This window comes from Solea senegalensis, linkage group LG20 (genome assembly GCF_019176455.1).
Source record: "Solea senegalensis isolate Sse05_10M linkage group LG20, IFAPA_SoseM_1, whole genome shotgun sequence".
Lineage (NCBI taxonomy): Eukaryota > Metazoa > Chordata > Actinopteri > Pleuronectiformes > Soleidae > Solea > Solea senegalensis.
The window spans coordinates 18,432,196-18,455,595 of record NC_058039.1 but is presented as its reverse complement, the minus strand read 5'-3'; the positions used below and the strand labels follow the sequence as shown (position 1 = coordinate 18,455,595).

Genomic DNA, 23,400 nt, shown 5'->3' with positions numbered 1-23,400 from the left:
GTTTTTATCAGTGCACCGACAGCATTTTCGATGATGATGCCTCAAATACTTAATAATAATTTTTTGAATTCAATCATTATTAAATTTTATTGTTGCCGTTGTTTTGTTTAGATCTGTTCACTCATTCATGTTCAGGGTTTACAGAAAAGTAGAATAACAACAATTCTTTTCTTCCTGGATTTTCCCGCGCTCATCAAAAACTCATCAAATCTTTGAGAGAATTTGTCTCAGAATGTGCTTAAAATAAAAAAGTCAAACATTCATCCTGAGGCTTTTTTTAAAAAAACCCACGTCTAAATCACCTAAAACTTACGTATGCTAATATTTACACCTCATGATAAAATGTACGGGATTTTGTTTCGTTCTGCAACAACGTACAAGAGAAAGAGAAGAAGAACAATTTCTGTACAGTTTGAATATAAATAAATCTCTATATGTGATCTATAAAGACTTTACTGTGACTTTGTACATTAAAGTGTTTGTGATCGCGATTCAAAGAAAAACGTGGAAAACTAAAATTATGTTATAATTTTGTTCACATTGACTTCACATGATTCAAAACAAAATTCCAAGTAATAATTGAACAGAACTAATGTTTTCAAACTAAATACATGAATGAAAAAAATCTTTTTTAAAATAATAATCGATGATTTATTCATAATTATAATTATTACTATATTTAAGTACTTTATAATGCACAGAATGTACATAAACAAACTGTACATGAGTGTAAAGTCTTTAATCAATGTAAGTCTGTGTCTTTGTACACTGTAAAACTACTGTTTGTAAGATTGGGGGCAAATTTGCCTGTGAATCATGACCCTGATGAAGATGATGATGAAGATAAATGGAAAGAAAAAAGCTTTTGTTGCTACTAACGACCTAACACCTCCTCTCCTCCACCATTCCTCCCCCGTAAAGTTTGGTTTCTGCAGTGACTCCGCCCACATGCCTCCCCGCCCTCTTCTCTCCTCCCCATTAACGAGGGTAAAGTTGTGTGTGTTTGCTGTGATAATCTTAAGCCCCGCCCCCTCCCTTCTAGCATGGCGAGGCGCTCATCCTCATGTGTGCGTGATATCGCGGAGGAGGGACGGCGGCGGGTGGCGCTCCCATGGGCACGGACTGAGGCGGCGGACCACTCGGGTGTGGGTGTGGCTGTGGCTGAGGGCGGGCGTGTGCGTGCGACCTGGGTAAAGTGGAGGTGGCGACCGAGTGAAGTGGGTGAGGGTAGGAGGAGGTGGAGGAGGACGACGCCGGCTGCAGCTGGTAACTTGCCGCGGACGACGGCACTGAGGAGGAGGGCGTCGGCTGCGAGCTGCCGCCACCCCCGCCACCACCACCCTTGGGTGGAGCCTGTGAGGGCGGAGTCTGGTTGAGCTGGATGGAGATGTCAGAGGAGACGTCAGAGGGACTGCGGCCGCGCTGAGGAGGAGGCCACGAGTCCGGGTGCAGGAACTGACCGCTGTAGTCACTGCAGTCAGACATGCGGGGGCGATAGAGAGCGGGGTGTGGCCTGTAAAGCTCCTCCTCCGCGTAACGTTTCATGAAGAGGTAGACGGACATCACTCCTGCCCCCTGTGGTCACAAGGAGAAACAGTTCACCTGTTAAAGCTTTAACATACGGAAGAGAAGAAGAGACACAAGAGAAAATACAACAGCAGGGATTCTGAGATTAAGTCTGAGATTAAAGACAGAATTCTGAGATTAAATATGAGATTAAAGTCAGAATTCTGAGATTGTCTGAGATTAAAGTTAAAATTCTGAGATTAAGTATGAGATTAAAATCAGAATTCTGATATTAAATCTGAGATTAAAGTCTGAATTTGAGATTAAATTTGAGATTAAAGAATGACTTCTGAGATTAAGCCTGAGATTAAAGTCAGAATTCTGAGATTAAATATGAGATTAAAGTCAGAATTATGAGATTGTCTGAGATCAAAGTTAAAATCTGAGATTAAAGTCAGAATTATGAGATTAAAGTCAGAATTATGAGATTAAGTCTGAATTTGAGATTAAAGAATGACTTCTGAGATTAAGCCTGAGATTAAAGTCAGAATTCTGATGATGCTTGATGATGAGTGATCTAACTAAACATATAAATAAATATTAATAACTGATGTGTTTTTACTTTCCTTTTTTATTTACACATGAATTATTGTTTTCATTTTTAAAACATATCAGTGAAAGAAAGAGGAGATGAGGAAAACAAGAAGGAAAAGAAATGAAAAGATGAAGTCAGGGAGAGGAAGAACAAATAAGAAGAGAAGGAAGGAAGGCCGGAAGGAAATGGAAAAGATGTGTAGCCCATGGCCAAGTGGAAAGGGAACCGCTTGAAACCGGAGGGTCGCTGGTTCGAATCCCCACCAGGTCAAAAAGGGCTGGGGTGCCCCTGAGCAAGGTACTCAACCCCAATTGCTCCCTGGGCGCCGCGCAGTGTGGCTGCTCACTGCTACTAATTCTAGCATGAAAGAATGAAGAGGGATTAATAAAACATGAAAAACAAAGATAGAAAAGAGGAGGAAGATGATGCCAGGAGGAGGACAAGAGCACAAGGAGGTGAAGATAAAAGAAGAGAACAGAGAGAAAAGACAGGAGGAATATTGTGCTGCAGATGAAGCTGCAGTCACAGAAGTGCTGCCCTCTAGTGTTCAAGATATTAACATGTATGAATATATTGATTTAACTTTACCTTAACATTAACCATCACAACCAAATATCTGGACCCTTAACCTAAACCTTAACCTAGGTTTTAAAAAGACCCTTTATATTTAAAAGCCTATCTTTGTGAGGACATTTTGTCTGGACAACTTTAAAGTGCTTTTTCAGGCTTAAGACCTGGTTTAAGAGTTAAGGTAAGTGTAAGGGTCCAGAGAGTACATCCTATTAATGGTGTGTCCTCACTAAGCTCTAAAACCAGGTTACTTGTGTGTATGGTTAGGATGAGCTTACGCTTAGTGTTAGGTTAGTAGTAGTTATGGTTAAGGTTTGTGTGTGTGTGTGTGTGTGTGTGTGTGTGTGTGCGTGCGTGTGTGTGTGTGTGTGTGTGTGTGCGTGTGTGTGTGTGTGCGTGTGCGTGTGTGTAATGCGTGTGTGTGTGTCGTGTGTGTGTGTGTGTGTGTATGCGTGTGTGTGTGTGTGTGTGTGCGTGTGTGTGTGTATGCGTGTGTGCGTGTGTGTGCGTGTGTGTGTGTGATGTGTGTGTGTGCGTGTGCGTGTGTGTGTGTGCGTGTGTGTGCGTGTGTGACCTCTTTGAGCAGGAAGGACGAGGCAGCGAAGGCGAACGACCAGCCGTAATGATAGTGGAAGAACTGTTCTGGTTCTCTGGGTCGATTCATCACCTCGTCGTTGATGCTGGAAATGTACAAGACCAGACCCACAACCAGACTGAGACCTGTGGACACACACACACACACACACACACACACACGATAGTATGTTATAGTAAGTTCACAGACAGACTTTTCCAACAGGAAACTGAAGTCTGTAAACCACTCACTCTCCCACACCAAAGTCCATAGACAAAATCAGTGATTTTAGCTCACAGCGACACAGGCGCTGCTGTGCACTGCTGCCTCGTGTGGTCACTTTGTGTCACTATCTTCCATTCAGTAAAAGTAAATGAAGGATTTCAAATCACTGATTCTCTCTATGGGCTTTGGTGTGGGAGAGTTTTGTATTCAATTTGCTTGTTTTATGAAATGATGTGGGGGATTTTTGTTTGTTTGATTATTTCATGACGTAGATTACATAATGTTTCACTTCTCAAATGTTGATTAAAGTGAAAAATCAATCTTCTTCTGTCGTCACAGTGAATCCTCTGCTGCCCAAAAGTGAAAAATCAATAATAGACTAAACATATTTCTGAGTAATGTGCACTGTACAAGCATTTTTCAGTAAACGTTGTGCACCTGGTGTCTTTCTTTTGGATAATTGTGGTTCATAATTTACACATTTTATTTAAAACATAGGCAGAGATGCCATGTTTTGGTTAGCTAAACTGATGTTTAGCTAATTAGCATAATAATGATAATGTAAATTTGGCATTTAACACAACATATAATCAGTGGACACATGAATGATTTAAGGTTTTTTTTTAGGGTATAATAGTGCCTGTCCAATAAAGTGTCAAAATGGAAGGTTAGGCAGCCATTTTGTTTATGCTAATCAAAATTCAGCTTGGGAACAGGGTTCGTGAATTCAGCTTAACTTAATTAAGTCAAGTTCCCACTTTTTATTAAAAAATGCTCGAGCTGCAGCCACCTCTCCAGAAATGTGAAAAAACAAGTATAAATGTGTTTTATTGTAGATTAGGATTAAAAATTCTTTAGATCTTTACACACACACAATCATCATCATCAGCAGCAGCAGCAGTTCAGACGGAGACTCATCAAAGTCAGAGACGTGTCTGTCTTCGTCCTCCAGGAAACACAGACGGCAGCAGATCTGTCGCAAAATTTTAGTAATGAAAGAAAACGTTTCCTGTGAGGTGAGACGCCTGGAGCTGCTGTCTCACTCATAACTGACGACTCATGGATCTGCATCTTCATTAGAACAACAAAGGGTTAAACTGCTCCTGCTGTTTCATTCAAACACACTGAGGTTCATTTGTTTACGACGAGAGAAAAGAAGAAAAGTGGAAAATAAATAAAAACTGAAGATCAGAATGGTGTAACTCCCATGTTTGGCCATGAGATGGCAGTGTTGTGTCTCAGACTGACGACTTTGAGCAGAGAGAGAACAGGAAGAGAACACGCCTGTCTGTTTACTGTGATTTTCATCCGTCATTTTCTCTCTCTTTAAACTTTTTTTAAAAACACACCACACACTTTCTCAGGAGAAATGACTTCAGGGGACAAAAGTTCAAAACTAAACTGAGGAATAAAGAAAGAAAGACATTCTTCTTGTTTAAACAAATATCCAAACATAACGTAATTATTCCTGATTGACAAACTGTTTTTCATGATGAATAATTAAATATGAAATGGTTTGTTTTAACTGTGTATTTTCACATTATTTAATATTTAATATGATAACATCACAAAAGCATTTCATTCATTTAATTTAACCTAATTTACAAGCTACAATATAACACAGAGAGTTTTAAACGTGAACTTCACCTGACAGGATGAAGAAGATCCCGGAGACAAAGGCGAGGATGGTTCGCTGCGGCCGGATGTGTCCGATGTTACTGATGACGAAGGCGGTGAAGACGAAGAGCAGAGAGACCATGGGGAAGGGCGTGGCCGTACGCACCATTTCTGCGAGACACACAATGACTTTAGACACGTGTTCACGTCTTTATCTCACTGTAACACAGACTTTACCTACAGGAAACTGTGTGTAAAAGTGTGTAAACCACTCACTCTCCCACACCAAAGCCCAGAGAGAAAATCAGTGATTTTAACTCCACTGCTGCCTCCATCACGAACTTCTAATGTCTTATTTTGTCAATTCTGCATTTGAAAATCTTCACTAACATTTATATCAATGTCACACAGTGACCGCAGTGGGGGAGTGAGTGGTATACAGACTTCAGTTTCCTGTTGGAAATCTCACAGTGAGATAAAGACGTGAACGTGTTCTTTAGATATCGTAGACTTATGGTGAGTCTTTCTTGTGCATGTTCTCAGCAGCAGGGGGCGCCACCTCGCATGTCAGTGTGTGATGAAACCACTCTCAAACGTAACTCACTGAGGATGTTGGCTGTGTTTTCTGTTGTGATCTCTTTCTCTGGCTCAGTGAAATATTCAGACGCCACACATCTGCCCTTCTCTGGTCCTGAGGGAAGAAGAAGAGGAGGAGGAAGAGTTAGTGTGAAGCTGACACACACACACACACACACACACACGCACACGCACGCACATGTGTCATGATGGTTTGGCTCCAGGGACGCGGCCATGTTTGGATTTCACTAGTCTATGTGAGAGGTTTCAGTAGTCTATGTGAGAGGTTTCAATAGTCTATGTGAGAGGTTTCAGTAGTCTTTGTGAGAAGTTTCAGTAGTCTATGTGAGGGGTTTCAGTAGTCTATGTGAGAGGTTTCAGTAGTCTATGTGAGAGGTTTCAGTAGTCTAGTTTCAATAGTCTATGTGAGGGTTTCAGTAGTCTATGTGAGGAGGTTTCATGTAGGTTTCACTATTCTATGTGAGGTAGTCTCAGTAGTCTATGTGAGTTTCAGTAGTCTATGTGAGAGGTTTCAATAGTCTTTGTGAAGTTTCACTAGTCTTTGGGAGAGTTTTCAATAGTCTATGTGAGAGGTTTCAGTAGTCTATGTGAGAGGTTTCAATAGTCTATGAGAGGTTTCAGTAGTCTGTGAGGAGGTTTCACTAGTCTATGTGAGGGTTTCACTAGTCTATGTGAGGGTTTCAGTAGTCTATGTGAGAGGTTTCAGTAGTCTATGTCTAGTCTATGTGAGAGGTTTCAGTAGAGAGGTTTCAGTAGTCTATGTGAGGTTTCAGTAGTACATGTGAGGTTTCACTAGTCTATGTGAGAGGTTTCAGTAGTCTATGTGAGATGTTTCAGTAGTCTATGTGAGAGGTTTCAGTAGTCTATGTGAGAGGTTTCAGTAGTACATGTGAGAGGTTTCAGTAGTCTATGTGAGAGGTTTCACTAGTCTATGTGAGGTTTCACTAGTCTTGTGAGGTTTCAGTAGTCTTTGTGAGAGGTTTCAGTAGTACATGTGAGGTTTCAGTAGTCTATGTGAGGAGGTTTCACTCTGTGAGGTTTCAGTCTATGTGAGGTTTCAGTAGTCTATGTGAGGTTTCTACTGTGAGGGTTTCACTAGTCTATGTGAGAGGTTTCAGTAGTCTATGTGAGATGTTTCAGTAGTCTATGTGAGAGGTTTCAGTAGTCTATGTGAGTGGTTTCAGTAGTCTATGTGAGAGGTTTCAGTAGTACATGTGAGAGGTTTCACTAGTCTATGTGAGAGGGTTTCAGTAGTCTAGTGAGTTTCACTAGTCTATGTGAGAGGTTTCAGTGGTCTATGTGAGAGGTTTCAGTAGTCTATGTGAGAGTTTCAGTAGTCTATGTGAGAGGTTTCACTAGTATATGTGAGAGGTTTCAGTCTATGTGAGGGTTTCAGTAGTCTATGTGAGAGGTTTCAGTAGTCTATGTTTCAGTAGTCTATGTGAGGTTTAGGTGAGAGGTTTCAGTAGTACATGTGAGAGGTTTCAATAGTCTTTGTGAGAGGTTTCAGTAGTACATGTGAGAGGTTTCACTAGTCTATGTGAGAGGTTTCACTAGTCTATGTGAGAGGTTTCAGTTTTGTGAGGAGGTTCAGAGTCTATGTGAGAGGGTTTCACTAGTCTATGTGAGAGGTTTCACTAGTCTATGTGAGGGTTTCACTAGTGTGAGAGGAGAGGTATCACTAGTCTATGTGAGGTTTCACTAGTCTATGTGAGAGGTTTCACTAGTCTATGTGAGAGGTTTCAGTAGTCTATGTGAGGAGGTTTCACTAGTCTTGTCTTTGTGAGAGGTTTCAGTCTATGTGAGAGGTTTCACTAGTCTATGTGAGAGTTTCACTAGTCTATGTGAGAGGTTTCACTAGTCTATGTGAGAGGTTTCAATAGTCTTTGTGAGAGGTATCACTAGTCTATGTGAGATAGTCTTTGTGAGAGGTTTCAATAGTCTATGTGAGGAGGTTTCAATAGTCTTTGTGAGAGGGTTTCAGTAGTACATGTGAGAGGTTTCGGTAGTCTGTGAGAGGGTTTCAGAAGTCTGTGTGGGGGTTTCAGTAGTCTATGTGAGAGGGTTTCAGTAGTCTCAGTAGTACATGTGAGAGGTTTCAGTCTTTGTGAGGGTACATGTGAGGGTTTCACTAGTCTGTGAGGAGGTTTCACTAGTCTATGTGAGAGGTTTCACTATGTGAGGAGGAGGTTTCAGAAGTCTTTGTGAGGGTTTAAGATGTGAGTTTCACTGGTCTATGTGTTTCAGGGTGAGAGGTTTCACTAGTACTAGTTTCATAGGAGGTTTCACTGGTCTATGTGAGGAGGTTTCACTAGTCTATGTGAGGGGTTTCACTGGTCTTTGTGAGAGGTTTCAGTACATGTGAGGAGGTTTCAGTGTCAGTAGTGAGTGTGGAGAGGTTTCACTAGTCTGAGGAGGTTTCAGTTCTATGTGAGAGGTTTCAGTAGTACATGTGAGAGGTTTCACTAGTCTTTGTGAGAGGTTTCAGTAGTCTATGTGAGGAGGTTTCACTGGTCTGTGGAGGTTTCACTAGTCTATGAGGAGGTTTCTTAGTCTATGTGAGAGGTTTTTCACTAGTCTATGTGAGAGGTTTCTAGTCTGTGAGGAGGTTTCAGTAGTACATGTGAGAGGTTTCACTAGTCTGTGATTTCACTAGTCTATGTGAGAGGTTTCAGTAGTCTATGTGAGGTTTCAGAGTCTATGTGAGGAGGTTTCACTAGAGGTTTCACTAGTCTATGTGAGAGGTTTCACTAGTCTTTGTGAGAGGTTTCACTAGTCTATGTGAGAGGTTTCAGTAGTCTATGTGAGAGGTTTCAGGTGTCAATAGTCTTTGTGAGAGGTTTCAGTGAGTGTGAGGAGGTTCAGGTTTGTGAGAGCTAGTCAGTATGTGAGGAGGTTTCACTAGTTTCATAGTGTAGAGGTAGACACTGGTGAGAGGTTTCAGTAGTCTATAGAGGCCACTAGTAGAGGTTTCACTGTCTACCCACTGGTTGTCTATGTGAGAGGTTTCACTAGTCTGTGTGAGAGGTTTCACTAGTCCTTTCAATAGTCTACACTAGTCTTGTGAGAGGTTTCACTAGAGTTTTCACCGTGAGTTTCAGACTGAAACCCCCGAAGCAGACCTCCCACTCACTGTCTCATAGCAGATATTTACCTCTGACGTTTTATTTGACAAACCTGCCAAGCAGACTCTCCACAGTGAGAGGTATCACTAGTCTATGTGAGAGGTTTCAATAGTCTTTGTGAGAGGTTTCAATAGTCTATGTGAGAGGTTTCACTAGTCTATGTGAGAGGTTTCACTAGTATATAGTATAGAGAGGTGAGTTTGGATTATGTCCTATACGACCCCTCATAGATATTTAACCTCCTCTGACAGTTTTTACACGTAGTTGACAGTGAAAACAAACCTGCCACGAAGCAGACTCTCCACAGGCCGGAGTGCAGCGCCATCTTCACCTCCATGGTCTGGTTCTGCTGCAGGACGATCCCCTCCTCCATCAGCAGCCAGTAATCTGTGGACACAGCGACGCCGACCAACAGCAGCCCGCAGGCGCCGAACATGGACGAGAGCAGCGTCAGAGCTCTCGTGCTGAACGAACTCATCTGTGGAAGAAGAGCAAGAAAATAAAGAAAATGAGCAGAGGACGAGGAAGAAAAAGAAGGAGAGCAAAGTTTGATTTGAATTGACTTCACCTGTTAAATATGAATGTGATGTGTGATTTATTCTTACAGGAGAGAAGGTGGAGGACGAGGAGAGCAACCTTCAATAAAGAGAGTGATACATATATATACATATATATATATATAGTAACGCTCACACCAGTGCTGCAGCGCTGAGTAAGGAGGCGATTACTGGCTTGTAACTTCTGTGCATTTATTTGCAGCAAAACACAGATTAACTCCGGTCACTGTTGGCCGCGACCACGTCGTACATTTCAGCAACCACAACAACATGCCAGAGCAACAACATCAGCCTCGCGTTGTGTTACCCCCCTCGCGAGACTGTCCCCCCACAATAGTGCACAACACAAAAGCACTATTAATTTGAAGGGCAACGCTTTATTATTATTATTATGATATTTCAGACATGAGCCTCAGAGACAGTTACAATTTGACAGAAATATTCTCTTTGCAACCCGACTTAAAAATTAAATCCCTAAAACTTTAAGCTGGATTTTTATAACCTGCTCAAGGATTTGCACGTATAGTGAAAAGTAAGAAGCTCAGGTAAATCAAATCCAGTGAGGGTTGAGTCGTCGCGCCTGAAGCCTGAGCAGACTTCATCCTGGGTGCAGACTTTAATCAATAATCAATTTTAATCAGTTTGTGACGCTGAGACAAAAAGAAAACAAGCTTTAAAAAAGAAAATCAAAGTAATTGATTACGACTTTGTCTGAGAGGAGAGAAGGGAATAAAAGATGAAGGTGAAAGGTAAAGTAAACGTGGCAAACGGTCGAAACTCGCACAAGTTTGCTCATTTACGTAGGCTGCAAATCCCCAAAATAAATGCCAAAATTCTGAAATGTAGGCGACTTCCTGTTGAGTCGAAGCCATGGTTACGGTCGACTTGTTCATCTTGTTCAATAACATCTTCCCACCAACTTTTGGGAAATTCGGTGGAACACAATTTTGCCTCTGTCTTCACCGTAGGGGGCGCTATAGAGCCCTTGAGCAACGCACAGGTCTGGGAACTATCCTATATCACATTTTCACCACACCTGACCTCCATGCCAAGTTTCAAGAGTTTGTATGCACGTTAACGTCCTCAAAAATGACCTCAAAGACACAGATAGAAGAATAATGTGAAGGACAACAACAAGAGGGTCCTCAAAGACGCTGCCCAAAATATTGCAACTTTTATATGAGTAAAGCCACTTGTGGTCAAAAACTGTCTGGTACTAAAACATCATCATTTCATCCGGTCTCATTCATTTCGGTTGTTTCCAGCTAACACGCAGTCCCGAGGTGACACAAGTGCTGCCTCTGCTGCACTGACACATCAACATCTTACACAAACAAAAAACAAAATGGACGTCACAGAAGCATTGGCGATTGGACTGTGGACCCCCCAAAAGCTGCTACGCTAACTCACACCGTCTGGTTTTATGGGACTTGTGGGGACCGTGACTAAAAAACTATTTATGAGGACCCTGTTCCTGGTCTATATTTGTGTTCCATTATTGTTTGACACTTGGCTGCAGGTAAAAAAGCTTCTGTCATGTGCATATGAATTATTATACAGTTCAAATCCATGCAAACGCGCTGTAATTAAAGCTACAGTTGATTCACTTTAATAGAGTTCAATAAAACACCCTCGAGACTTAATGTGCACTTATAAAAATGTCTGCGCTGCTTTACAGTGTAGTTTAAACTGTAAGTTGCTCAAAATGATATCATCTTCATCAGTGTGTCCTTCCGTTAGCATGTTTATTAGCATCTACATTCATGCTAATTAGCGTCTGTTTTCACGATGCAGAGATTTGATTAAGATTTTGAAGATTCACTCAGTGTATTTATCTCATTTTACTGAATATCTATATTTCATTTCTTATTAACTCCACCAAGGAAGTGATGTTTTCATGGGCGTGGGTTTGTCTGTAAGTTAGAAACTGTTAGAAACTTCCCGTTTACAGTTTGACAATTATTTTGTCATACACACATTATACATTTTTCAAGAAATCACCACCTCTGCTACAGAATATGATGATGAAGCTGCGCCAAAAAGGAAAATTTCCATTCTGTTGCTCGTAATGTAAATGGTTCTTTACTTTAGGGTTCAAACAATTATTTGATTACTAAATTAATTGCTCACTACTTTGGTGATTGATATAATTAAAACAAGTTTTCCGATTTTTCACTTCTGACTCTACTGCTATTTTAACAATTGCAGTTTTCCAGTGTGTCTAATCTCATCTAATCTAATCTCACCTCATCTAACTCAGATTGAGACACTTCCACGATAGGTTCTCTTTGCAGACACAGAGACAAACATCTGTTTTTCTGCTGTTTTTCTCTGACTGTTTTAATATTTCAGATGTTTGTGATCTCAGACGATGATGATGATGATGATGATGACATAATCTGCTGTCTGTGTCTCAAACACACTCGCGTTACAGATTCATGAGCACAGAGGCCGTCTGGTCAAGGTCGAAGCTCAAACTCTGAGCTTCTGTGTGTGTGTGTGTGCGTGCATGCGTGCGTGAGTGTGTGTGTGTGCGTGCACTTCCATTCATGTGTTTATTTTTAAACTTTACAACCACATGAGCACATGAGCGTTTGCACGTACACACCTCCGCACAGTCTGACTCTCCCCGGGCAGAACGTGATTGGTTCGCCCCGAGGCGAGCTTTATGTTTTAAGCAAATCAAAGAATTGTAGTGGGTGACAGTTACAATTTGGTCACACATATATGTTAGTTATGGAGGTCTACTTACATATATTAACTTGTTTTCATGGTCACATATATATGTTAGTTATGGAGGTCTACTTACATATATTAACTTGTTTTCATGGTCACATATATGTTAGTTATGGAGGTCTACTTACATATATTAACTTGTTTTCATGGTCACATATATATGTTAGTTATGGAGGTCTACTTACATATATTAACTTGTTTTCATGGTCACATATATGTTAGTTATGGAGGTCTACTTACATATATTAACTTGTTTTCATGGTCACATATATGTTAGTTATGGAGGTCTACTTACATATATTAACTTGTTTTCATGGTCGCACATATATGTTAGTTATGGAGGTCTACTTACATATATTAACTTGTTTTCATGGTCACACATATATGTTAGTTATGGAGGTCTCCTTACATATATTAACTTGTTTTTATGGTCACATATATGTTATTTATGGAGGTCTACTTTATATTAACTTGTTTTCATGGTCACATATATGTTAGTTATGGAGGTCTACTTACATATATTAACTTGTTTTCATGGTAACATATATGTTAGTTATGGAGGTCTACTTACATATATTAACTTGTCTTCATGGTCACACATATGTTAGTTATGGAGGTCTACTTACATATATTAACTGGTTTTCATGGTCACATATATGTTAGTTATGGAGGTCTACTTACATATATTAACTTGTTTTCATGGTCACATATATATGTTAGTTATAGAGGTCTACTTACATATATTAACTTGTTTTCATGGTCACATATATATGTTAGTTATGAGGATACATTATTAACTTGTTTTCATGGTCATATATAATGTTGTTATGGAGGTCTACTTACATATATTAACTTGTTTTCACGGTCACATATATGTTAGTTATGGAGGTCTACTTACATATATTAACTTGTTTTCAATGGTCATATATATATAGTTATGGAGGTCTACTTACATATATTAACTTGTTTTCATGGTCACATATATGTTAGTTATGGAGGTCTACTTACATATATTAACTTGTTTTCATGGTCACATATATGTTAGTTATGGAGGTCTACTTACATATATTAACTTGTTTTCATGGTCACATATATGTTAGTTATGGAGGTCTACTTACATATATTAACTTGTTTTCATGGTCACATATATGTTAGTTATGGAGGTCTACTTACATATATTAACTTGTTTTCATGGTCACATATATGTTAGTTATGGAGGTCTACTTACATATATTAACTTGTTTTCATGGTCACACATATATGTTAGTTATGGAGGTCTACTTACATATATTAACTTGTTTTCATGGTCACATATATGTTAGTTATGGAGGTCTACTTACATATATTAACTTGTTTTCATGGTCACATATATGTTAGTTATGGAGGTCTACTTACATATATTAACTTGTTTTCACGGTCACATATATGTTAGTTATGGAGGTCTACTTACATATATTAACTTGTTTTCACGGTCATATATATGTTAGTTATGGAGGTTGAATGCGGTTGAATGTACGCAACCGGATGTGTCCGGACTAGTGTCGCACCAGGTGGCGCTACAGTGGTGAGGTTTACTGATGACATCATCAACATACAGAAGTGCCGATCCGCTTCACAGAGCCCAGGAAAACAATAAAACACTATTTTCTCAGCAGTGGCTGAACTGTTGTTCTGAAACGTTAGGGTTTCATAAACGAGGTCATGACGCAGATACACGATACACAAATGCAGCGTTAATTGGTCTATGTCGCCTTTAACTGCAGGGACACAGGAGCTCTCACAGGAGTGACAGAGAGAGAGACAGAGAGACAGACAGAGAGAGAGAGAGATAGAGATACACAGAGAGAGATACACAGAGAGAGATACAGAGAGAGAGAGAGACACAGAGAGAGACAGAGAGAGTGCAGTGACTTCCTGCAGAGTCAAACACGATGATGTCATCATGTCACATGATCTGAAGATGACAGGTGATTTGTGCTTCAGTGATGGAAACGTCAACGTTCAACAGCGTCAGTGACAGACACACACACACACACGTACACACACGCACACACACACGCACACACACATGCACACACACGCACACACGCGCACACGCACACACACGCACACACACAGGAGTAGCTGCAGGACACTGATAAAGCGTCTCATCCTTCTTTTACATCACATCGTTCATGCTGCGTCACATTCTGTCACCTCAACATATAAAACATGAAGACTGTCAGACTGAGGACGAGTGACACACGTTCCTCCTCTTATACATATGTTATACATATATACATATGTATAACATATGTATATATGTATATTCCAGTTTGGTCATGTGACATCTTTAAAATGCTGTAAAGTGAGGATCAGACGCCATGTTTGTTTTAAACGTCCAGACGCGGCTTGAAACAGTTTTAACTCTGAGAACTCAGAGCACGTGTTAAACACACAGTTTATACAGAGACTTTAAGGGTCAGGGTTGAGCTAAAAGTACTCAAAATACACCACCGGTCAGGGTTAAAACATCCATGAGTTCTTTAAAAAGACGTAAATAGAAATAAAAAAGTGAAATTAAAAGCTCCAGTGTGTAAAATGTAGTAAAATCACCTGATTGTATGAATTATCCACGTGTTTGTACAGGAGCCCACGATGGACAAACTAAACATGTTTTGATGTTCACTGAAAGCAAAAAAGACAACTTTTACACAATGTACCTTTTTTACACTAAACACTTTAACATGTTTATTTTTATTATTTTATTATTATTATTTGTAATATTGTGAGTTAGAATTCTGGTGTGATTAAAAACACTGCGTCAACTATGCAACTCTGTGTAATAATGTCGCGTATTCTTCAGTTTTAGGTTTCGGTTTTTAAAAAGATATTTAAGATTTTCAACAAGCGTCTTCATTTCCTGTGAGTTTCGAGCAGAAATCTCTGAAAATGTAACTTTGTTTTTCCGTCAACTTCCTGAATGTTTGGTCACCCGAGTATGTTACTGTGGTGAGCATGCTCACTGGTGACGAAACCCCTACTCTGTAAAACAATCTGATCCAGATTACAGATTACAGATGTTTATCTCAGGATGTGTGGTGGAGGTCTGTCTGTTTTGAATGTTTGGGTTAAAGTCTGTAAAAAGTTCATGTGTCTAATTTATCTAAAAAGGTTTTTGATGTTTCGTCTCCGGCAGAATCTGTCGAGGATTTTTAAAAACTCCACGGAGATAAAAAGTCTGGAGAGAAAAATATGGGTTTGGAGGACGAGAACTGTTGTGAAGGGTCAGTGCACCAATTATAGTACACACACACACACACACACACACATAAATAAAACTAGGTCTGTTTTTGCTGCCAACAAACGAGTCGGGCTGAAGCTCAGAGGAGACGAGCACAATTCCCCAGTGTGTGTGTGTGTGTGTGTTGCTGTGTGCGTGTGTGTTGTGCGTGGGACTTTGGCAGTCGTTACACATACAAGGACGGGACTCACCGTTGAACAGGGACATTTTTCAGGTTAGGGTAGGGTGTGTGTGTGTGCTGTGTGTGTGTGTGTCAGTGTGTGTGTGCGTGTGTGTGTGTGTGTGCGTGTGTGTGTGTGTGTGTGTGTCTGTGTCGCTGTGTGTGTGTGTGTGTGTGTGTGTCGCTGTGTACTCGTAAACCAGGAACCGGGGACTTTGGCGTCATTACACACATACAAAGAGGGGACTCACCGTTGAACAGGGGACATTTTTCAGGTTAGGGTAGGGTATGTGTGTGTGTGTGTGTGTCAGTGTGTGTTGTGGCGTGTGTGTGTGTGTGTGTGTGCGTGTGTCGCTGTGTGTGTGTCTGTGTCGCTGTGTGTGTGTGTGCTGTGTACTCATAAACCAGGAACCGGGGACTTTGGCGAAACACAAAGGGACTCACCGTTGAACAGGGGACATTTTTCAGGTTAGGGTAGGGTATGTGTGTGTGTGTGTGTGTGTGTGTGTGTGGTGCTTTTACGAACAAACAGCCCAAGATAACGATGGGAGGAGGAAGAGAAAGTTTGTGTCTGGTCGTGAGGATGAAAGGAGGAACAGGAGGAAAAAGTGATATAATTATGTGAAGAAAAGTTATGAGACAGAGATGAAAGGAAAAGAAGAAGAAGAGAGATTAGAGGTGAAGGTAAAACAGAGACAAAGGCGAGGAGAGAGGGATAAAAACAGAAGGATGACGTATAAGAAGATAATTACTTTTTTCCCAGTGCTGACAGAGATTATGAAGGATTTAGTTTTTTGCAGCCAGTTCAAAAGAAAAGTGTTTTAATTTTTCTGACAAAAAATCCCTAAAAATAATCTCGGTCACATCTTTATCTCACTGTTTGTAAACCACTCACTCTTCCACACCAAAGTCCAGAGAGAAAACCAGTGATTAGTGCCTGCTGCAGCACAAGCATCTCTTGTAATCCTACGCATTTCTTCTTCTTGTTATTCCTCTTCCTTCCATGTTTTGGCGTGTAACTCCTCCCACAGTTTTGAGAAAACCCGCACACATGTTATATCAAACCGTGCGGCTTGATCGTGAATGGTGTGCTCTGACTTTTCTAAGACTTTTGAGTAACCATGACTTTTTGATACATATTACGTTTTTTAAACAATCGCAGTTTACGTTTTGTATTATCTTTCAATGTTTTCAGATTTTATTATGGGTGTGTATTACATGCATGGGCGGGACCCTACAGTGACACACTCTAGTGAGTGCCCACAATTTCCAACTTACACAGACAAGTTTTACATCAAAACGTTGCCATGGTTGTCGTCTAACCCTGTGTGTGTTTTCATGTTTCTTAAAATCAAAGCACAGAGAGTTCTGGTCTCAGCCTCCACTGACTCCCATGTTAAAATGTCTGCTTTGGAGTTTTGGAAAAATCAAGACGAGGGTGATTTTAAAACTGTGATTTCTCTGTCAATTCACGCCCGTTTGTCACATATTTGAATGCAGGAGTTGCTGAAGGCCTCCTGACGCTCACAAACAGGTTACATTTTATCTCTATCATCAACCATTCTTGAAATACGACAACTTTAAAACATGCTGTTTTCTCTGCTTTCTGAGGTTTTGGACAGTTAGGGACAGGTGTGTGTATGTGTGCGTGGAGGAGGGGGGGAATAAGGGAGGGGCTTGTGAGTCGCTCTGTGTTGAATTGTTATTCTTCCACCCAAAACTTTGGTGTGTAACTCCTCCCACAGTTCACCCACACACGTGTTGTATCCAAACGTGCGGCTTGACCGGGACTTGTGTGCTATGACTGTTCTAAGCGTTTCAAGTAACCATGGCGACAAAAATCCATAATTTCCACATACACATGAATGGTTAACGGTTAACTTGTGAATCTCTCCCCCCTTTAAAACTTGGTGTTTTAAGGGGTGATTCCACCAAAATACCACTTTGTCTAAATACCCACCCAAATGTTACTCCTGCACCGACGACATATGCAGCAAGAACAGCAAGCACGGAATTGTCTAGTTTTAGCTGCTGCTCCTCTGCTGCCTCGTGTGGTCACTTTGTGTCACTGAGGTCAAACTGAACGAAGGATTTGTGACAAAATAAGACATTAGAACTGAGTGATGGAGGCAGCAGTGTGTGTGTGTGTGTGTGGGAGAGTGAGTGCTATACTAACTTCAGTTTCCTGTTGGAAAAGTCAGAATCTGAATATTTGTCACTGTTATTAAACCTAAAAATTAAGAAAACAGCTCTCAACAACTCTCTCTGTATTTGGTTATGAATTCTGCTGTAATCTTTGTTGCAGACTCAGGCGTCACTTTAATGAACGAGTGCTGCACAGTCAGAGATGTTTAGTTTTGAAATCATCATGGGAAACATCCAGGTATCAGAGGCAAGATGAAAACAGGATAAAAGACTGCAGCGAGAGAGAGAGAGAGACAAAGTGAGAGAGAGAGACAGAGTGAAAGAGTGAGAGAGAGACAGAGTGAAAGAGAGAGACAGAGACAGACAGAGAGAGAGAGAGAGACAGAGTGAAAGAGAGACAGAGTGAGAGAGAGACAGAGTGAAAGAGAGACAGAGTGAGAGAGACAGAGAGACAGAGTGAGAGAGACAGAGTGAAAGAGAGATTGAGAGAGAGTGAAAAGAGAGAGAGAGAGAGTGAGAGAGAGACAAATGGAAAGATAAGAGACAGAGTGAGAGAGAGTGAGAGAGAGACAGAGTGAAAGATAGAGACAGAGTGAAAGAGAGAGTGAGAGAGAGAGTGAAAAGATAGAGACAGAGTGAGAGAGCAAGTGGAAGAGAGACAGTGAGAGAGACAGAGTGAGAGAGAGACAGAGTGAAAGAGAGAGAGGGAGAGTGAGAGAGACAGAGTGAGAGAGACAGACTGAGAGAGAGACAGACTGAGAGAGAGACAGAGAGAGAAGAAGAAGAAGCAAAGCAACTGCTGAGTAACGTGAAAAGTCCACGTCCCACGGAGACGGGCAGGACGCCACAGATGGCGTTCCCAGGTTAGCTGGGCTTGTTTTCTGTTGAGGAGGCAATATGTCGTCCTGTCAGCAGTGAGGAGGGGGTTTGAGCCAACTGGCAGAGGAAGAGGATATTTAACTCTGTGATGGATGGAAGGTCAGAGGAGAGAGGAGAGAGGAGCGAGGAGAGGGAGGCAGGAAACAGAAGAGGAGGGAATTAAGTGTGGTTTCAGGAGTGGTTAAGAGACTGAGAAATGGATGAAGGATTATGTGACAGACTGTGGAGCTGTAGAGCTGTGAGCGCCCCCTGCTGCTGAGAATTAGCCCAAGACTGAGGCTGATGCTCAGTGAAAACATGGCTGCCAGTGGAGACGCAAAGACAAACTCATTCACGTCTTTATCTCACTGTGAGACACACTTTACAACAGGAAACTGCAGTTTGTCGACCACTCACTCTCCCACACCGCACATTACGACGCGACGCGACGCATACCACTCGCCATTGGCATTGATGCTCAAGCACACACAGACGACACACACACAATGCACGCATACACGCACTCACACACACACGGATGCACACACACATACACACGCACACCACAGATACAGATACACACACAGACACACACACACACACGCGACGCACAGATGCACACACACAGACATTGACATTACACACAAAGACGCAGACACACATGCACGACGCACTCACACAATGGACGCATACACAAGCACGACACACACACGCACACACATGCAGACACAATGACACACACATATCTACACATACATGACAGATACATATGCATTCACAAGGCATATCTACACACACACACACATATGGCCAGACACACACACACATACATGCACAGACACATGTATATTCACACACGCCATGCACACGCACACACACGCACATTTACACACACACACATACATGCACAGACACACACACATTCATGCACGCACATAAATGCACAGACACACACACATTCTCACACACACGCACAGACACACACACACACATTGACGAGATACATTATTCTCACACACACACAATGACAGACACACACACACGATACACATTCTCACACACATACATGCACAGACACACACACATTCACACACACACATGTACAGACACACACACACGCATACACATTTTACACACACACACACATGCATAGACATTATTAATATCGCTATTGCCACAAACACGTCCATCTCTTGACTGTGTTTGAGTGTTGTATAATTTGCATATGAGGTCACCTCCAGCTGTAAACGGCTCCAGGGTGAACTGACCTCAACAGTTCATAACACTAACACTGAATATGAGTGGTTTTAAGAATTGAAGAACATGTTCACGTCTTTATCTCACTGTTACACAGACTTTACAACAGGAAACTGAAGTTTGTAAACCACTCACTCTCACACACCAAAGTCCAGAGAGAAAATCAGTGATTTTAACATCACACACACACACACACACACACACACACACACACACACACAGGAGTTGTTGATCCACTGCTGCCTCCATCACTAAGTTCCAATGTCTTATTTTAGTGAATTCAGCATTTTGAATCCTTCGTTTAGATTTCAGTGACACAAAGTGACCACACGAGGCAGCAGAGGACCTGTGAGCTAAAATCACTGATTTTCTCTCTGGACTTTGGTGTGGGAGAGTTGCACTACTGACTTTTGTGCCTTCCACCTAAAAATCGTGATATTTTATGATGTCGATCCTTCGAAGCAATGTTTGACTTTCCTGAGCTGTCTTTAAGCTTCCGACCACCAGGTGGCAGCAGGCTTTCAACCACTTGTCTCCTCACACGAAAAAAAGAAAACTGTATTTTGTTATTTTTACTATGATAGTTTTTCTTAAAATACACAAAAAAATGGCTTTATATTGATATTTATCGTAACGCTGCTTCATTGTTGGCGCTCCAACTTTTCCACGTCCATCAATACAAGAACTTTTTACGTGATATTTGAAGACTTTTCTAAGAAAAGTTGCAGGTGAACGTTCATGTGTTTGTAACTCTTTTTCACTTTGATCTACAGTTGGACAATGTTGCTTTGCCGTCGCTTCAGTGATGACACTCTCTGACCAATCAGAGGCCGGCACGGTGATGACATCACAGTTTAGTATCGGCTCAGCTCACCAGGTACCAGGTTCTATCACTGATGGAAAAGCTGAGTCAAGTTTGTGATGGAACCGAGTCGTGGAAAAGCGTCATAAGTGAGAATGAGCTTGAAGTTGGCACATTACACATCACACAGGTCCCACATGGTTTCAGGTTCAGGGGCCCCAGAGCAAACATGGGAGGGGCCACCACAGATAAAGCTGCTTCAGACCTGAATTATAATATTATCCTCCTTGTGGGGACCACAGTGATGGAGAGAGAGAAGAAGAAGTGCTGCAGTCTGCTGGAACAGTGTCACAGGCTGGGTTCCCCAAGAAAGAGTTTTCACCACACACACACACTGTAACACACACACACACACATACACACACACATACACACACTGTAACACACACACACACACACACGCCACTCACACAAACACACACACACACACATAGTAACACACACACACACTGTAACACACACACTCACTGTACACACACACACAGTAACACACACACACATAGTAACACACACACACACTGTAACACACACACAGTAACACACACTCACACAGTAACACACACACACACACTCACTCTAACACACATACATACATACACACACTGTAACACACACACACTGTAACACATACACACACTGTAACACACACACACACATACATACACACACTGTAACACACACATACACACACTACTGTAACACACACGCACACTCACTGTACACACACACACACACAGTAACACACACACACACATAGTAACACACACACACACTGTAACACACACACTCACTGTAACACACACAGTAACACACACTCACACAGTAACACACACGCACACTCACTGTAACACACACACACTCACTGTACACACACACACACAGTAACACACACACACACACCCTGAGAGCACAGAACCTCCTCTTTTTTCTTTTGTTTTTTTACAGTTTTCTCCTTCAGACACAACTCTGCTCCTCCTTCCTTCCAAAATGCGCCACACTGATGATCACTGTACACACACACACACACACACACACACACACACACACACACACCTCTCCATCCCTGAGCAGCAGCAGCAGCAGCAGCAGAAGTGGATGCTCCTCTCTTACACAACATCACTGGATTCTTCTGTTTTTTTTGGGTGGTATAGAGGAACGACACACACATACACACACACACACACACACGCACACACACACACACACACACACACACACACACACACGTGCATCACTGAGAGTCCTGACGTGCGCAGCCACAGACGAGCAGCACTGAGCGTCTTTGACACAAATGTGACAGAACAGGGAGGACAGAGTTGCTGGAAATGAAAAATAATAACAAGAACAATAATAATAATAATAATAATAATAGTAATATATAATAAAAGATGATGGAAAATATGAGAGGATTAAATCTAAAATGAAAAATGAAGCAGCAGCAGCATCTTTTACTCACCACGAGGAGAGGAGAGCTGCTCTGACGGTGCAGCAACTGACGCGAGATCTCTGTGCGCACTGGAAAATCCTGGACTCCCAATTTGCAGGTTTCCTCTTCTCTCTCTAGCCTCACACACACACACACACACACACACACACACACACGCACGCACGCGCTCTCTCTCTTTTACTCCAGTACCTCCCTTCTCCTCCCCTCCCCTCCCCTCTTCTCCCTCCCTCTCCTGTACTTCACTCTCTCTTCAGCACTGCGGCGGAGAATCCACTGAATGAGCTTCACTGTAGTTAGGGAGGTGGGACTATTGTGTGTGTGTGTTACTGTGTGTGTGTGTGTTACAGTGTGTTACAGTGTGTAGTCTTGGAGAAGGAAACACTTGTGCACACACACACACACACAGTGAGCAGTTTGTGAGACATTAAAGGACAAAACACACACATCGTGTCCACTGAAGGACAAATGATTGACAGCAGTGAAAACATGAGGGAAACAAACTTTAAAGCAGGTTACAGCCTCGCTACATTCACTCTCTCATCTGGATATCTTGTATCAGGTGTTTTCAGGTTTACGTCACATTACATCACATGTCATTTAGCAGACGCTTTTATCCAAAGCCACTTACAACAAACACGAGCTACAAGTAAGTCAAACTATAAAGTGCTACTCATAAGTGTGATGTACAAGTAAATACAGCCGGTGGCTAATTGTTAGCACGTGGATGACCATTCTGAGTCTTTCCATCGTCCGTTAACTTTTAAAATAAAGCGATACAATGTAGGATTTCAAACTTTGAATTATTATTTTGATTTTTGATTCATCCACTCATAACAGGGTGACAGGGTGAATGTTGGCACACGTCCTGTAATAAATAACTATAATATTCTGCCCCAGTCACATGATCCGGGTGATAATCTGATTTACAGACGTTATCACAATTTCAGTCGGACTAACATGTTTATATGTATTTATGTTAAGTCTGGTTTTAGTCTCCATGGTAACGCAGAGAAGTGTCATAGAAGGAAGCGTCAGTGGAGAGAGAGAGAGAGAGAATATAATCGATTTAACAAAACTAGTCATTGACGGTCAACAAACTGATTAGACCTTTACTGTGGAGTACCTCAAGGTTCAATCATGGGCCCTTTTTCATTTTTCAGTATAAAACAGACAAATGAGTTACTACTACTACAGTTACTCAGTGGTGGGCTGTCAGGGCCAGCAGGGCCTTCTCTGCTGGCCCTGACAATATCAAAAAAGTATTATTATTATTATTTTTAATAATT

At 41.5% G+C, this 23,400-nt stretch overlaps 1 protein-coding gene across 1 annotated transcript; it reads right to left on the bottom strand.

The window, feature by feature from the left end:
* Positions 1-988: 988 nt before the first annotated feature.
* cacng7a (calcium channel, voltage-dependent, gamma subunit 7a) lies at positions 989-22,213 on the bottom strand. Its single transcript, XM_044053118.1, has 6 exons — positions 22,124-22,213; positions 9,092-9,287; positions 5,692-5,778; positions 5,118-5,258; positions 3,246-3,391; positions 989-1,575 (listed from the first exon to the last, which is right to left on the bottom strand). The coding sequence occupies exons 2-6, from the start codon at positions 9,285-9,287 to the stop codon at positions 1,039-1,041; spliced, it is 1,107 nt and encodes a 368-aa protein (XP_043909053.1). The 5' UTR covers positions 22,124-22,213; the 3' UTR covers positions 989-1,038.
* Between the last annotated feature and the right edge of the window lie 1,187 nt (positions 22,214-23,400).